This window comes from Cyphomyrmex costatus, unplaced genomic scaffold (assembly GCF_001594065.2).
Source record: "Cyphomyrmex costatus isolate MS0001 unplaced genomic scaffold, Ccosl1.0 scaffold395, whole genome shotgun sequence".
NCBI lineage: Eukaryota > Metazoa > Arthropoda > Insecta > Hymenoptera > Formicidae > Cyphomyrmex > Cyphomyrmex costatus.
The window spans coordinates 170535-185282 of record NW_017278152.1 but is presented as its reverse complement, the minus strand read 5'-3'; the positions used below and the strand labels follow the sequence as shown (position 1 = coordinate 185282).

The 14748-nt window shown below is 30.1% G+C and overlaps 1 protein-coding gene across 1 annotated transcript in view; it reads left to right on the top strand.

Annotated features, from left to right (window-relative positions):
- Positions 1-14748, top strand: part of LOC108776900 (nuclear RNA export factor 1) — a 31784-nt gene that overhangs the window by 15444 nt on the left and 1592 nt on the right. The window contains exons 2-7 of the mRNA XM_018543643.1: positions 12968-13134; positions 13228-13290; positions 13426-13512; positions 13687-13930; positions 14046-14239; positions 14334-14446. Coding sequence (XP_018399145.1) covers positions 12968-13134; positions 13228-13290; positions 13426-13512; positions 13687-13930; positions 14046-14239; positions 14334-14446 — 868 coding nt within the window. The remainder of the gene's footprint in view (positions 1-12967; positions 13135-13227; positions 13291-13425; positions 13513-13686; positions 13931-14045; positions 14240-14333; positions 14447-14748) is intronic.

The following is a 14748-nucleotide window of genomic DNA, read 5'->3' as shown; positions in this document are numbered from 1 at the left end:
TTTTTTTTCTACTGAATTATTGAAAGAAATAAAATGATATTTTATTTCTTTCAATTTTCCGCAGACGTAACTATTGAACCGTGAAGTTATTTGGGTCTAGCAAAAACTTGTATTTGGGCTCGAGCTACGGAAAAAAACAGGTTGTAAAGGATTTTCTTTCCTCCCCCATTTAGAGGAATGCCTCGGTCGTGTGCCTAGTAACCAATGAAAGCATTATCCCTTCCACCATGCTAGCAAATATATGCGGCAGGTGCCGCTATTCAAACAAGACAATATTGAAGGGCACAAGTCGTCTTTATGGTCTTTTGACTTTGACCATTGCCTCCTATAAGTATAAGTATATAATCATACCTCTACGGGACTTTTTTCTCAGTTCATCGAACTTTCAAATACACACTCTCAAAGTTTTGACACACATATTTAAGTTCCAAACATCGTGTATATTAAAATATGTATAAAATTTTAAATAATATTTGACAAAAAATGAATAACATTAAATATTTATGAATATTTATTATAAATATTCTATGCTGTCTAAGTAGGAAGATGCAGGTTGTGAAATACGGCAGGAAGAAGAAACCATTATGCACCCCTTTTTTTGTTTTATGCGGTACAATATGAAAGTATCGTTTCATATTGAAAATCAGTCATTAGCTTTCCTAGTCGCAAAGATATCGCAATTTCTCTGTTTCACCCCCTATTTTGGGGGGGGGCGCTTTCACCCCCTAAAAATACACACTCTCAAAGTTTTGACACACATATTTAAGTTCCAAACATCGTGTATATTAAAATATGTATAAAATTTTAAATAATATTTGAAAAAAAATGAATAACATTAAATATTTATGAATATTTATTATAAATATTCTATGCTGTCTAAGTAGGAAGATGCAGGTTGTGAAATACGGCAGGAAGAAGAAACCATTATGCACCCCTTTTTTTGTTTTATGCGGTACAATATGAAAGTATCGTTTCATATTGAAAATCAGTCAATTAGCTTTCCTAGTCGCAAAGATATCGCAATTTCTCTGTTTCACCCCCTATTTTGGGGGGGGCGCTTTCACCCCCTAAAAACGTTTTACCGCCGATAAGAAAAAATACGTGTCCCTTAGTTTTTCGTGTACTACAACATATCCCAATTGCAGAAAAATCGGCGTATGACACTTGGGTAGTGTTACTTCCAAGTTCCACGGAGCCAAGAAAAAATTGTGCACAAATGCGGTTTACAGCTTTCGAAAGAGTGGATCTTTACCTTCAATTTATTTTTTTGTTGAGCTCTGTACGATTTTTTTTCACCGAATTATTTAATGTTGATGTAAAAAGGCCATTTTTACTTAAACGTTGAATAACTCGGTCAAAAAAAATCGTACAGAGCTCAATGAAAAAGCAAATTGAAGGTAAAGATTCACTTTTTCGAAAGCTGTAAACCGCATTTGTGCACAATTTTTTCTTGGCTCCGTGGAACTTGGCAAATTTTGTAAAAAATTTTTAGGTTTGATACACTTTTATTTATGATTGTGCAACTTCACGAAATATCAGTAAGACCGTTTTTACAAGTACAGGTCTGAAAAGTAGAGATTTCAAGCTTTAAAATGCTTTCTTAAACATCTCGATACGATGATTTTTCACGAAGTTATTCTATTTCAAAGTTTACCTATTTTTGCAGGGTGGAACAAGTGATCCTTTAAATTTGTTGAGAAGTACTTTGAAAAGAGAAATAAAATGTATGGGACAGCATCTACTATTACTATATATTAAGGGAATAAAAACTAATTTTTTTAAGATTAAAAGTAATTTTGAATGATTTTAATTTTAATTTTAATCAAAGAATTAAAATTTTTTCTTTAATATAACGGGGGCCCCTATTTCCGTGGGGCCTGGGACTATAGCTCCCCCTAGCCTCCCCTTAATCTGGGCCTGAGCGGCAGTTGCCGCATACCTGTATATTTGCTAGCATGGTGGAGGGGATAATGCTTTCATTGTTTACTAGTCACACGACCGAGGCATTTCTCTAAATGGGGGAGAAAAGAAAATCCTTTATATCCTGTTTTTTTCCGTAGCTCGAGCCAGGGACGGATGGGGTATAATTTCCAGCCCGGAAAACTATCCGACCGGCTCTGATCAAAATCTTCTATAAGGAAGGGGGGAGGAGGAACAAAATTCCATAATATATTAAAAAGGAACATCTATTAGTAAATGAACAAAATAAACTTTTCTCTCTTTGATACTATATCACAAAATTAGAAAAAAACCATAATATAAATAATAAGGAACAAAAACAGAAAATTGTTATTTTAATACTTTAGTATTGCCACAACTTAATAAATTAAAGCCTTTTTCAGTAACGTACTTTGCACTGCCAGACTGTTAATAACTTCGTGATTATCAATTTCATTTAAAATTGATTTTTCTATATGTTCATAATCATAAAAGATTCCATTCGGTTATCCGTCAATTGATTTCTTAATCTATTTTTTGTGTACTTAAGAATTGATAATGATCTCTCACATTCTACTTGTGATATTGGAAGTGTTAAAAGATATGCTGTAGCAAGTGCAGAATACGCTCCCTGTAACATGTTGTATTTTATAAATATTGCATAGCAGCATCTTGCACAATTTTTGCAACTCTTCCAAGTATTTTTTCCTCTTTCCATATTACAAATTTCAGCATCATGAACTTCTACATAGTCTGAATTATCAATATTATCCGTATTATCTAAATCTGGGTTATAATTCATTTTATACGTATCTTCCAAAGTTAATTTTAATTTTTCCCAGTTTGTTGAAAAACTTACAAGTTCCTCTTTTAACTTTGAAGAAGTTGCAGAAGAATTGTACTTTATTATTTTTGCGGACAATTAATTCATGCAGTTATCTAGTAGATTTTTCTTACTGCGTACTTCTTCAAAATGATTAGGATCTAATATTGCTAGATCCCTGCATATATCCATATTTTTCAAAAATCTTTTGCTCATAGCTTCAACGGCAGTATCCATTAATACATTGAACGTAGATATTTTAAATTTTTCTTCTGCAGATTGTGGTCGTTCGTTAAATGCTTTTTCGTCAAAAAATATTTTTACCCTTCTTCGACGCATTTGAAATAATTGTTCTTGAATGTCTGCATCTATATTTCTTGAATAGAATTCTGATTTAGCCCACTCTATAAATACTTTTGTTGCCTCTTGGATAGAGGTAAAGCCTCTCTGGTTAGACTTAAGCTGCTTAATAGCAGTCTCAATCATATGATTTTATAGCATTAGCATTTGCGCTATTCCGTTTCGGGCTGATCTGGACCGGCCCGAATCCGACCGGCTGGCCCTTCGGGATTTTTCCCAACTTCTCGACCGTCCCATCCGACCCCGGCTCAAGCCCAAATACAAGTTTTTGCTAGACCCAAATAAATCCAAATAACTGCACGGTTCAATAGTTACGTCTGCGGAAAATTGAAAGAAATAAAATATCATTTTATTTCTTTCAATAATTCAGTAGAAAAAAAATAAATATTTATCTGCGTACTCTCTCTCTCTCTCTTTCTATCCATTTTTAACTTATTATAATAGATTAAATGGCTATTTGTAAAATAATAAATTTTGAGTATTTTTATATAGAGAGACCTGTACGATATTCTAAATGAAAAATTTTATATATATTTTAATAAATATTTGAAGAATTAAAGGACTCTTTTATATATATGTATAACAATAATTAATACGTTAAAAATGGCGAATAAGAGTCAAATTACAATTTTAAAATCTGAATCTGATAATTTATTCTAATATTCTATATTGCGAACAATATCACATAATTTTTGGCGTTTCTTCCCGGCTTCCACTACTGGATTCATCAGTAAGATATTGTAATGGAAGCCTACCTTAGACACCGGTGTAAGTTATTAAATCGAGATGCTATATAAAGAGATATACGCGTGTCTCAGCACTTGCGAAAATTTGCGAATATCGATAGACCTCTGATGGCGGGTCGACGTAGTAATATTCTTCGCAATATTTATCCAAAGTAAGAAATAACGTTCTATTAATATATGTAGTCCCCCCAAATTGCGCGCCGAACAATTGTCGGTCTTGCAACGCAAATCTAATAATCTGATTTTTAAATGTCCCCTCTTCTTAATATATTTTAATATACAGGATGTTTGGAACTTAAATGTGTGTGTCAAAATTTTGAGAGTGTGTATTTGAAAGTTCGATGAACTGAGAAAAAAGTCCGTAGAGGTATATTCGTTTTTGCATCTTTTCGCCTTTTTTGCGATTTTGGCCAAAATAAGAAGCAAGAACAAGCATACTTCTGCAAGATTTTTTTTTTTAGTTTATCGAAATTCTATACTCAGCCAGAAACGATAATAGAACTGACATTGATTCAACGTCGAAATTATCAAATTGACGTCAAATCAATCGATCCAATGTCAAAATCATTAAATTGATGTTGAATCGACATCAAAACAACATTTTAATAAGTACTGCACAGGTCAGTTTCTCTCGTTTAAACGAGTATGTTTCTGTAAAAGTAGCAAATGACGGAGCGCGCAGCAAAAAACTTTTCTAAGAAAATGTACTGCACACATAGCGACTGCGACCTTTCCTCTCAAGTAATCACCTTTAATTCACCCTACCTGCTTCGTCCGAAGTTATGCATTTTTTCTGAAAGCTACGGCAAGAAAAGATTTGATTTGTAACACAGAAGAATTAAGAATTCTCACAACGCGAAAAAGAAAAGGAGTTTCTCGAAAAATCAAGAATTTCAATTTAAATTATAATTTTAAATCTTATAGCTGATTTCCAGATAGCGCACAATATATTTACAGCTAGAATATTTACAAAATATTTTTAAGATTTATTTATAATAATTTGTGAATATTTTGTGGCCTTGGAGAAGATTGCGCAGATTATAGATATTTATTTTGAATATTATGAAATATTTATTGTATATATTATATATATTAATATAAATGCTAAAAAATACTTAATAATAAGACAATATAATCTAAGTAAAAATAAGTATTTCCTAAAAATATTTATCTACGTTTAAAACATAAATATATATTACATAAAATATTTAAGCTATATATTTCAACAACGTTTTCAAATGAACGTTGCTACCAAAAATTCATACTGGACTGATTTGCGATTCATAATTCAACATATATGCGATAAAATAAAGTTTTACTGAAAATGACTCAAACTTGAGCAGAAACGTATATTCTTTAATATTTTTCACTGAAATTTGTATATTAATAATATACTGCGGTGAATATTAATTCCAACGCTTTACTCCTAATAATCTTTTATTAATATATAATTATTATGCATATTAGTTTCTTATTGTATGAATTAAAGGAATCTCAAAATATTGTTAGTATTTTCGAATAAAGCTTACGAACGTAAAATATATATATATAAATAGATTTGTATGATATTTCAAAAAATTAATAAAAATAAATATTTTTGAATATTTATTACAAATATTCAGTGCTGTCTGGACTGTAAATCATTCAATCATTAGAAATCATCTTCTCTTGCTCCGTTTTAACAAAAAAAGGATCAATATGATTAATTACTTGAAACTAGCCAGGCGGAAAATCTACACTGCCAAGCCGTATTCACTACAAAACCGAAAGCCTACATATTTCACGTCCTGTACCACAATTGGCCATAAAAACACAAAGGGAAGGAACGTTAATGCTTCCAGCTTGGATTTTTCAACCAATCAGAAAAGCTTGTATCGTGTGGCGTCTCTACCTATCCCTACTTTTTTTGCTATGATGCTTCTGCGCATGCGCGCAACGCGATTGTGTCTCTAGTCCATGGTGGAAGGTGGAAGGATTCCGCCATGCTCTAGTCTAGTCCATGGTGGAATATACCACCCCCATGGTCTAGTCTCGCGTAGCGTATTTCGTTGCCACGTCGCCAGTCGGTCTCAGACGCTCATGAGTAACTGATGTCTGGCGTATTTTTTTGTGAATATTGCGAATCCGAGTCTTTAAAAGTGAGTTTAGACTTGTACGTGAGTGTACGTGATCGATTGTACTTTAGATTTTTTTATTGAAGACCTTTCGCTGTTTGACTTCTTATTCTTATCAAGAGAAAAAGGCAATCCGAACCAAAAAAGAAAATGCCGAAGAAGTCAAATAAGATGTGGAGCAACGGCCGCAACAACAAAGAAAACGAAGTAAATAGGAGCTTCGGTAAGTTTTTTAGTTTTGTATCCTTATATTTGTTCACTTAATGTTGAAGATAAGAATTAAGTGATACATCGCGCTCGTCATGTGTAAAATATAACACGTACTCTAGAACTCTCGCGTGCTTGTAACAATGCTTCGTGTTTCGATACTTATGCCATACGATTTCCAGCAGTCGTTTACTTGCATCTTTTACCAGTCTTAAGGCCATTGAACTTCACTTACAGAATAAGTTCGTTTGATCTTCAATTATACTTCGAGCCTCGTTCTCCAGATTACAATATGTAGTTATTTAGAGCTCTGGAAATCCTTTCATTTTTCTGGTCAATTATCATTTTCAAGGTTAATTAACTCCAATTTTATCAGAATATCATTTGTGAAATCAAATCATAATTGCAATTTTATGTCTACAATATTACATTAGATTTGCAAAAACAATATAAATTATCAATACTAAGTAATAATTAAATCTGCCACTTACATGAGTTTTATTAAGAATAAAATAATGACTGTTGATTGATGTTACAGATCGTCTGTACATATACAGTCCAGTAAAGAGACGATTTCCGTTTAAGGGAATATTCTTGAGATAATTTTTTTTTTATAATAACTTTTGAATTATAAGCGTTTAAAATTAACGAATCATATCGTCTAAAATTGGCGCGCTCAGGAGCAGCACAACGCAAAGTACTAAACGCGAAAGCTGACTTATCGGAAGTTGTTTTGCAATCTGCTCATAACTTCACAACTTTCTTTACGTGTGAAATTAGCCTCTTCGTCATATTAAGTAATAAGAAATATCAATGGACCGCAATATTGGTCAGCGAGATCACCCGACTTAACTTAAAAAATTATCTTAAGAATCTCCCCTTAAACGGAAATTGTCTCTTTACTGGACACCCTGTATACTTTTTGTATAAAGTTGGGCATAGATGAAAAAGACATTGAAGAGAATAAGAAGTGTCAAATATAATGTTTATTAAATGGTCATAAGTCTAACAGTCTTATGTCCGTTTGTAAATTTAACTATTTTTTTGTTTGCAAATGTGAATCATTTCTAAAATGAGTTTTATTTAAATTGCTTTCTTTATCCCCCCAGAATTTTTATGTTGTACCAGTTGAATTTATGCACATATTCTAAAAGTTATTTGGTAATTATTGAGTGTTGTATTCTCCTGTTAATATATATGGTTTTTATATTTATTGATTCTTGTTTTCAAAGTTCTACTGGTCTGATTTCGCGTATGTTGCATCACAATCCTTATATTTATTTTGTATACCACATTAGTTTGAAACATTGATAGGAGTCTATCTTTATATATTTAATAAAATTACTTAATATATTGAGATCTTTGTATGCCAAGCTAATTATGTTAATATTCTTCATTAAATTTTTTATTTTGTCAGATATGCTTGATTTTTATTGTTGTTCCATATATTAAATTTTTTGTAAAGTTTTTTCTTAATGGTGGAGAAAATCAATTGCAATGGATATCCATTGTTTAACAATATTTTTATGATTTTATTAAAATTTTTTTCGTGAAAGATAGGGTGTGACAATAACAATATTCTGTTCTAGTTAAACTGAGTATTACACCTGTTTTTTGGCATATAGGATGTAAGAGTGATACTTTAAATAGAATCCTAAACAAGTGGTCCTTTGATACCAATTGCTAATAATTGTATTATTATGTTTTATCAAAGTCATATCCAAGAAGTTCAAACTATCACCATCTTCTTCTAATGTGAATTTAAATCTGGGGTGATAGTTTGTGAACATATTATAAAGTTCTTTGATGTGTGTCTTATTAATTGCAAGAGCCGTTCACATACCGTATATAAAATGAAGGATTGAAAGTTAGTTTGTTAAATATGTCATTTTCTAGATCTTGAAGAACTCTCTCAGATATTATTGGTGATAATAGTGAGCTCATTGGTACACCGAATGTTTTTCTGTAAATTTTTCATTGTAATTAAAAAAGTTGAGTCTAGTACTAATTTTATACCATTTAAAAATTATATTTTCGTCAAACATATATTTCATTGGATTAAATGCAATCTGCTGTTGATTCCATCCATCACTAAGTTTGTTGGTACATTTGTAAAAAGAGAAACTACATCTAAAGAGAACAATGCATCATCTTCAGCAATTTTTAAATTTTTTAAATATTGTGTAAGATGGAAACTGTTACCTACGCAACTATTATTAGTGGGTAAACTTTCTTTTAGGATATTGTGTGAGAATGTAGCTAAATTATGCAATGGACTCCCAATAGATGAGATTATGATGCGCAACGGACAATCAGTCTTGTGGACCTTTGGTACATCATATGTTCGTGGTGAAATTGGATTTGCAGAATTAAAAAATTTATAATTAGATTCACTTAACATTTCCAAGTTCCTCCATCTCTTCAACATATCTTTCATACTAGTGATAATCCGGTTTTGTGCATAATATTAGTGCATAATATTAGTGCATAAAATTAGTGAATATATATTGCATTATTTCATTAAGAATATCCTCCATTTTGTTAATGTAATCTGATTGATTCGTTCATAGTCACAAGCTATACTACCTTTGTCGGCATGTGTAAATAAAATATTTGTATTATTTTCGACGAACTTTTACGTTTCTTGTAATAGTGACCAAATTTGTTTTTCTTTGTTTAATATTCTTGATTAGCGGAAATATTTTATTTCTTAAGTCTTTAATGTTAGAGGAGTTTTTATATTATATTCAATGTTTTTTAATGAAATCGATGGTGGCTGACAATAAACACTGCATATCAGTGTTAGAGCAACATATTGTTTTAATAATCTTAAAACAAATGAAAGCCATCTTGTCTTGGCAGGCTGAAGAATTTTGTGGACTTGAATTTTAATAAACTTTTGAAATTCTTGATAAAAAAGCAGTTCTTTTGGGACTACTAGAAATATAATTATACACATCTCTTGCTAAATTCTCCACTATCTTAGGTAGCTTATTACATGCATAATTCGCAAACAAACTGAAATAATGGTAGATACATTTAATTAAAAAAATATATTTATTTTCTGCCTTTAACCTAATCATCACAAAATTATTTTGGTCTGCAATTACATTGGCTCTTTTAGGGATAAAGCTGATTAAATCATAAAAATAAAACAAAATACCAGTTTGAGCCGACACAAGTTCTTGGAGTGCACTTTTCTTCTAATTTATTAGAAATAAATAAAACGTATACGTTTCGACCTATGGTTAAGGTCCTCCTCAGTATAAAATAATATAAACCTAACTTTTAAATTATATTTTTTAATATTTTTAGTAAATTTAACAATTTGATGAACAAGATTTGACTTGAATTTGGACATTACCACTTGAATATTTCTTATCTCATATTTACATTAAGTTGTATGCGCTATCATCATATACATAATTTTATGTTTAATTATTAATTTTATATTAATTGTTAATTTTATAGGTCGAAACGTATGCGTTTTATATATTTCTAATAAATTGTAAGAAAAGTACACTCCAAGAACTTGTGTTGGCTCGAATTGGCATCTGGTTTTATTTTTGTGATTTATTCAACTAAATCTTTTGATTATCTTATACTTTTTTAAAGCTGATTAAGTTCTCCTTACATGGAATATCATGTGTCGTGAAGAAGTTGAAAATTTTTTTGTGAATATCTTCTGCCTTTGTATCCTTCATGAGGATTAATGCGAGAAATGAGTCTCTTATGGGCCTTTTACAATAGTGTGAAGTTAGACCCCCCAAAATTGTTTTTTAAATAACTTTTAAATTAAAGATGTACAAACGAAATTAAAAAATGTGCACAAATGTGAAAAAACGATGAGAAATCGAATGAGCTATGTAAATTTCATTTTTTTAAGTGTTGGGGGGCTAACTTCACTACGGTCTGAGGTCTGTGAAACTTGCACTCCCAAATACAAATTTTGATAAAATTAATATTGCATTCGATTGTCCAACATTTGCTTATATTTGTCCATGAAAAAAACATTTTTGCCCTTCTTAAAAAAAATTATAAATAAATATAAAATTGTAGCACCCCTATGTTATTCTTCCGAATTACATACGGTATTCAATTGTCCACCATGCGTACACGTTTGTGTACCCATAATTCTCTTTTGTCCACCTTTCAAATTTTACATAATATTTTATTTATATCAAAGAAATAACATTCCTTCTTCCAATTAGAATAAATTTAGAATTATGTGTGTGTTGTTGTTGTAAATAAGATATCAAAAGTGACGAATTGTTAAATTTTAATTTGTTTATAACTTTCTTTTGAAAGGTATAGATAAAAGAAAATTATGAATAGACAAATGCGTATCGAATCCCATATGCAATTTGGAAGACTGTAGTGAAGTTAGCCCCCCAACACTTAAAAAAATGAAATTTACATAGCTCATTCGATTTCTCATCGTTTTTTCACATTTGTGCACATTTTTTAATTTCGTTTGTACATCTTTAATTTAAAAGTTATTTAAAAAACTATTTTGGGGGTCTAACTTCACACTAGCCCCCCAACATCGAGCAAATGGATTCGATAGGTCATAATCGATAGATTTTCGTTTGCACACCTGTAGTTTAAAAGTTACTGTGTTGTTACTTTCTGTAATAAACATGATATTATAATGTTTTTAACTAAACACTAATTTTGTTAAAATTGGAAAAGTCGACTTTTCCAACTGTAGCACAACCTTAGCGTTTAGTAATAAAAAAAATTTTTTAATCATTAAGAAACTTTTTTATCTTATAGGTATATAATAAAAATTATCTATTTATAAAAAATAATTTTTTAAATTACATTTTCAGAGTACTCTTGAAACCGTTCAATTTACATTCTAGAAATTTTTATTTACATCTTATAGTTTCGAAGATATTTGCTTTGAAAGAGTAACACTGATTTTTTTCAGAGATGTTTCATTCTCATCAATTAAACAATTTTTGATTAGCTGACTTATATTATGTGCAGTTTCATCTTTTTTAAAGAATATCACATCAAAGACACTAAAATGTAAGGTGAATCTGAAATTTCTTCAAAAAAGTGTCAGGTAATACTACATCTTATAATTTAGCGGAACAAAGTGAGCAGAATCGATTTTAACTAACAGTTTTATTTGTTGCTTATTTGTTCCTAACAACAAAGAAAAAAAAAATTTGCTTTATTAGTTTTTTTTTTTAAATAATATTCCGCTAAGAGAAGATTAAGTTAGTGGAACAATGTACATAGAATAGAACAAAGGCGATTGACGTAAAAATAACATAGAAATTTGTCGCTCATTTATTGCTGTCGAAATATGCAAGTTACGAAGCTTATTGGTTGCAAAATAGGTGTAAATAACACAAAAATCTCATCGTATACTAGTGGAACAAGAGCAGTAAAGTATCAGTAAAATATATATTGCTCGCTTAAAATTGGTACTAAAATGTCTGAATTTGTTGATGCTGAAATATGCAAGTTACGAGTTTGTTGCTTGCAAAATAAATAGAATTAATGAAAAATAAAAATTAAAAATCGTTCACTAGCGACTTCTAAATCTTAATATTTTTTTCATAAAAATTTACGGATGTTTTTTTGGCATGAAATGAAAACTTTTTAGCTGAGAGCTCGATTAAAAAAAATTTGTTTTGTGTGTAATATATACAAGATGTTTACGTTGAACATTAAAAATATTAACTTGGAAAGAAAAAGGGCACTAGGAGTTAAGCGCAGATAACTCCGCAAACGCTGATTTTTATCAAGCAAAACTTATTTATTACAAAAATTATTCTTACATGTTTCGGCTCATTTTTTAGCCTTCTTCAGAGACAATGAAAAATTACATAAATAAAATATAATTTAAAATTGACAACGGATTAAAAGATGTTTAAACACCGCGAGCTCCCCCACAACCGAGAAATAAAATCAGATGACAATTTTATCTTAAAGAACACAATAATATGACGAATAAAGGCAGAAAAGATTTCCCTGAATTCCAGCATTCTTTTTATTAATTTTTCTTTTGTGCCTTTATTGGTCATATTATTGTGTTCTTTAAGATGAAATTGTCATCTTATTTTATTTCTGTGGGGGAGCTAGCAGTGTTTAAACATCTTTTAATTCGTTGTCAATTTTAAATTATATTTTATTTATGTGATTTTTCATTGTCTCTGAAGAAGGCTCAAAAATGAACCGAAACATGTAAGAATAATTTTTGTAATAAATAAGTTTTGCTTCACAAAAATCAGCGTTTGCGTAAAGTTATCTGCACTTAACTCCTTGTGCCATTTTTCTTTCCAAGTTAATTTTGAATAGTACGGGAGATATTGTTATAAAAGAATTATTATATAATTAAAAATATTAATTATATTCGAATTAATTCACAAAAAAGTAATGATCATGATGTCATATTATTTTACTAATATACTAATTGAATAATATATTGCGAAGAATATTAATACGTCGACCCGCCATCAGAGGTCTATAGATATTCGCTAAGATTCTCGCAAGTGCTTTGATACGCGTATATCTGTATATATAGAATCTCGATTTAATAACTAAAACAGGCGTCTAAGGTAGGCTTCCACTACAATGCCTTACTGATGAGTCCACTAGTGGAAGTTGGGACGAAACGCCATATTTACGTGATATTCTTCGCAATATATTAGATTGATTTAAAGATTCTAATGAAAATTTGCTCATTTGCCCTTATTTCATTATATTAGTTGTTTAATACTTATTGAGCCTTTCACAAATATTTAATATACTAATATTCTTAGGTCATGATAATCGAGTAGGAAGACATGAGAGGGATGGAAGACCCCAGGGTCAAATCAAGCACCGTGTGTCATTTAAGACTAATACGCCTAACAACTTGGCTCGTAATTTGACGTTTGTTAATTTGGGTGACGACATTTCGATGACTCCGAATAACAATTCGAGACAAGTGATAATGAATTCGAATAATAGAGAAAGAGAGGAACGTTGGCGAACTGTTCTTCGTGAGAGGAACAGTCCTATGCCAAACAGAAATTTTAAGGGAGGTCGGTCAGGTCCTAGACGACTTCCTCCTTTAAGAGAATCCAATTGGTATAGAGTTAGTGTAAGTTTACTTCTGTAATATTACACTGAAGTACTCGCACAACAATATAAAATACTTAGTGCACCTAAAGTATCTACTTATATACTAACGTAAAATGATTATACAATAATTTAAATTTTTAATTGCATTTTATAGATACCATGTGGTCAGAAGTACGAAAGGGATTTTATTATAAATACCCTTTTGAATTACATTGCGCCCAATGTATTTGTACCCATAGTGGCAAGTAACACTTATTAAAAAATACATATTTTTTACTTAATATATATCTTATTATATCTCTAAGTCATTTTTTAGCTTTAATATAACATGTTTTTTTTAGATTTAATATAATATAGTTAAATTCAAGTGTAAAACCGTAAATTCTTATAGCTGAATTATCAAATTTATTTACAGTACAAGACATCTGCTACTGATGCCAGTTTCTATGTAGACGATTATAAGACGGCAGTTGCATTGCAAAACTGTCATTATAAGATCACAATGAGTGACGGATTTAAATTGAAAGTGAAAGTGAAACCAGGATTTCCAGTTTATCATATTGATGATAAATTGAAGGAAAGATTAAAACAAGCAATGGTTAAGAGATATGTACAAAATACCAATGCTTTGAATTTGTCCAAGTTCTATCTTGATCCTGGTAAGAATAAAAAGTTATGAAACTATAAGTATAATGAGGATAATAATATATTAATTAAAAATATTAATTAATGTAACTTAGGAGTTTTTTTAACATAAATATATTTGTGTTATAGATCTTTGCTCTGATTACTTTTGTGCATTGGTCCATCCGGTTATGATGACGACTGTGTTGGACATTGTAGCGGAACACATACCGAACTTAAAAGCTTTGAACTTAGAAGGAAATAAGTTGCAGAATATTGAGAGACTTAGTATACTGACAAAGAAATTCTCAAAATTGAAAATTTTATATATTGGTGATAATAAGGTGAGTTTATTTCAACAAGAAAATATAAAATTGTATAAAATTGTCGTTAACATAATAATGCTTGGTTTTAATCTGAGTTAATTGTGTATTCTAGATCAGAGACATTCATCAGTTAGATGCTATTAAGGATTTAAAACTGGAGGAATTGAAGTTAACTGGAAATCCTGTCTGTAATAAGTATAAATATCGACAAAATGAGTATGTTAGGTAATATATTGTTCTCTTTTACAGAGAAACAGGAAGTATTAAAAATAATCTGTTAATTTCTCTTTCTCTCTGTCTGTTCATAAGATGGTATTCCGGCACAGATCATTTTATACTTATTTTGAAAACTTTCTTAGTAAACATTTTTTATTTAAAATTTATTCTCCATTAAATTAAATAGTATTTATTTTAAATTGAATGCAACGTTTACTATTATATATATAACAAAGTATATATATTTACTCTCAATTTTAATAATATATAAATAATATATAACATATAATTACTGTGATATATATATATAT